The 2,024-nt window shown below is 50.4% G+C and overlaps 1 protein-coding gene across 1 annotated transcript; it reads left to right on the plus strand.

The window, feature by feature from the left end:
* Positions 1-370: 370 nt before the first annotated feature.
* On the plus strand, positions 371-1,487 carry FPRO_16103 (uncharacterized protein; the record flags this gene model as incomplete). Its single annotated transcript, XM_031225210.1, has 5 exons — positions 371-541; positions 622-699; positions 780-890; positions 957-1,275; positions 1,333-1,487. The coding sequence occupies 5 exons, from the start codon at positions 371-373 to the stop codon at positions 1,485-1,487; spliced, it is 834 nt and encodes a 277-aa protein (XP_031090392.1).
* Positions 1,488-2,024: the final 537 nt, after the last annotated feature.

Raw genomic sequence — 2,024 nt, forward strand, 5'->3', positions numbered from 1 at the left:
CCCAAAACACCAGAATCCAGGTTCCTCCGGCACCAACAGGTTTTGTGGGCTAGTCGTGAAGATCCGGAGGAACGTATGGTGGGGTCGACCAAGTCCCTCCGGTCCGTCCCCTCTTCTCTCCACATCAGATGCAACACTATGGAGGAGACGGGTCCAGGATTATTATTTTCTTACAAACGATCTGAAGTTGCTCCGGGTGGATTGATAGAAAGACTAGGGCTATCATGCAGATCTATATCTCTGGCAATGATCCAGACATGCTTTGATTCCCGTTCAAGAGCTATAATAGATGCCAAGGTGACTGGACACCCGATTAAAGCCCAATAATCGTTTGGGTTTCCTTGCGGCGCAAATATTCCACATTAAGAAAATGTCTACTTGGAAGCATTTGATACGGTTCCTAGATGACGAGGGTCAGACCTACCTCGCTTCTCTGCCAGCCCCCCACACAACCTCCGAAATAGTTAGCTCAACCGTGACGGGGTATGCTTCTTTTGCAGATCTGGTTGAGCAAAACGGTAGGTTTGTCAAGGTCGTCAAGGTACACTCCAAGGAAACCCGACAGCAATCCACGCGAAGCGTATTATCGGGTGCATGAAGAAGACTGACTTCGTGACACAGATTCTCTCCCCACTACCGTTTGAAGGAGACATCATCTGCATTGGAACAAACTACAGGGAACATGCAAAGGAAGCGAATGTGAGGCCGACCTACCTGAGCCGATGTTATCGTCGCCCGACTCTTAGCGGTTGACTAATCTACTGACCCCTCACATACAGCTCCCTGTTCCCTTAGATCCCGTTATGTGGTACAAACCGAGAAGGGCTTTGGCCGGACCGGGGGAAGTGCCAATCCCCCCCATCGCGGCCAACGGCTTTCTCGACTACGAGGTACGGATTATCTCATTCCACCGCCGCGAGGAAGCCGTCTAATTAAGCTGATGCTTGTTGCCACAGGGAGAGCTCTGTATCGTGCTGTCGCGTGATGCGCGAGACGTCAAGGTTGAAGAAGCCTCAGACTACATCCTCGGGTACACCATTGGCAATGACTTGACTGCACGATCTTACCAAGACCCAAAGCGTGGCGGCGGTCAATTCACGCGATGCAAAGCCTACGATGGGTTTGCGCCTCTGGGACCGATCCTCACAAACGCCAAGACGTTCGGCGGCGTGGGGGACAAGAAGATCACCACAAAGGTGAACGACACTGTGTTCCAGAATAGCCTCTGTGACTTGATACACAGCCCCGAGACCCTGGTCAGCTTCCTTTCCCAAGGTGAGTTACAGTGCAAGAAATTGCTCTTCCCGTCTCATGAACTGACCCGCACCCCAGGGACAACTCTGCCAGCAGGCACGGTGATTATGACAGGCTCACCGCCAGGGATTGGCTACTTTCAGAACCCTAAGCTTAACTTGAAGGATGGGGACATAGTAGAAGTTGAGATATCTAATATTGGGACTCTGACAAATAAAATCGTCTTTCAATAAGAGCGACGGCGCGCTAGAGACAGATGGTCGAGCGGTATACGTAGAACTTAGACTCTAGTAGACGATTAGATGATAATAAAGATACTTCCACCCAAGAACTGCAAGCCCATACAAGTCCCCAACAAAATCTTTAGGAACCACAGAGGTCGCGTGCCTCGTAGGCCGCCCGACGCCGCAAACACAATAGAGTCGGTTAGAAATCTTTAATGCGTGTTCTGTGTGGACCCCGGTCGGTAGTAAGCGATGTACGTGGCCTAAGTAGTTCAGGGGTCTTTGCGAAGGTTCTCCCAAATCTCGTGCCACATGCGCGTCGATATCCACTGCTATCTCAGCTTTCAGGTCACGTCTGCCCTGCAGGTCACCTTAACTGTAAGTTCGATCAGAGAAAACCGGGGCCCGAACCGATCAAACAGTGATTTCTCACCATTAAAAACTACGTGAGAGAATTGATTTCCCGACCATATACTAGGTAGATAAGAGTGAGAACCCTGGGCTCATCTGAAACCTAAAACTTCAGACGGGTGTTATGTTATGTTA

This window comes from Fusarium proliferatum (assembly GCF_900067095.1).
Source record: "Fusarium proliferatum ET1 genome assembly, contig: FPRO_scaffold020, whole genome shotgun sequence".
NCBI lineage: Eukaryota > Fungi > Ascomycota > Sordariomycetes > Hypocreales > Nectriaceae > Fusarium > Fusarium proliferatum.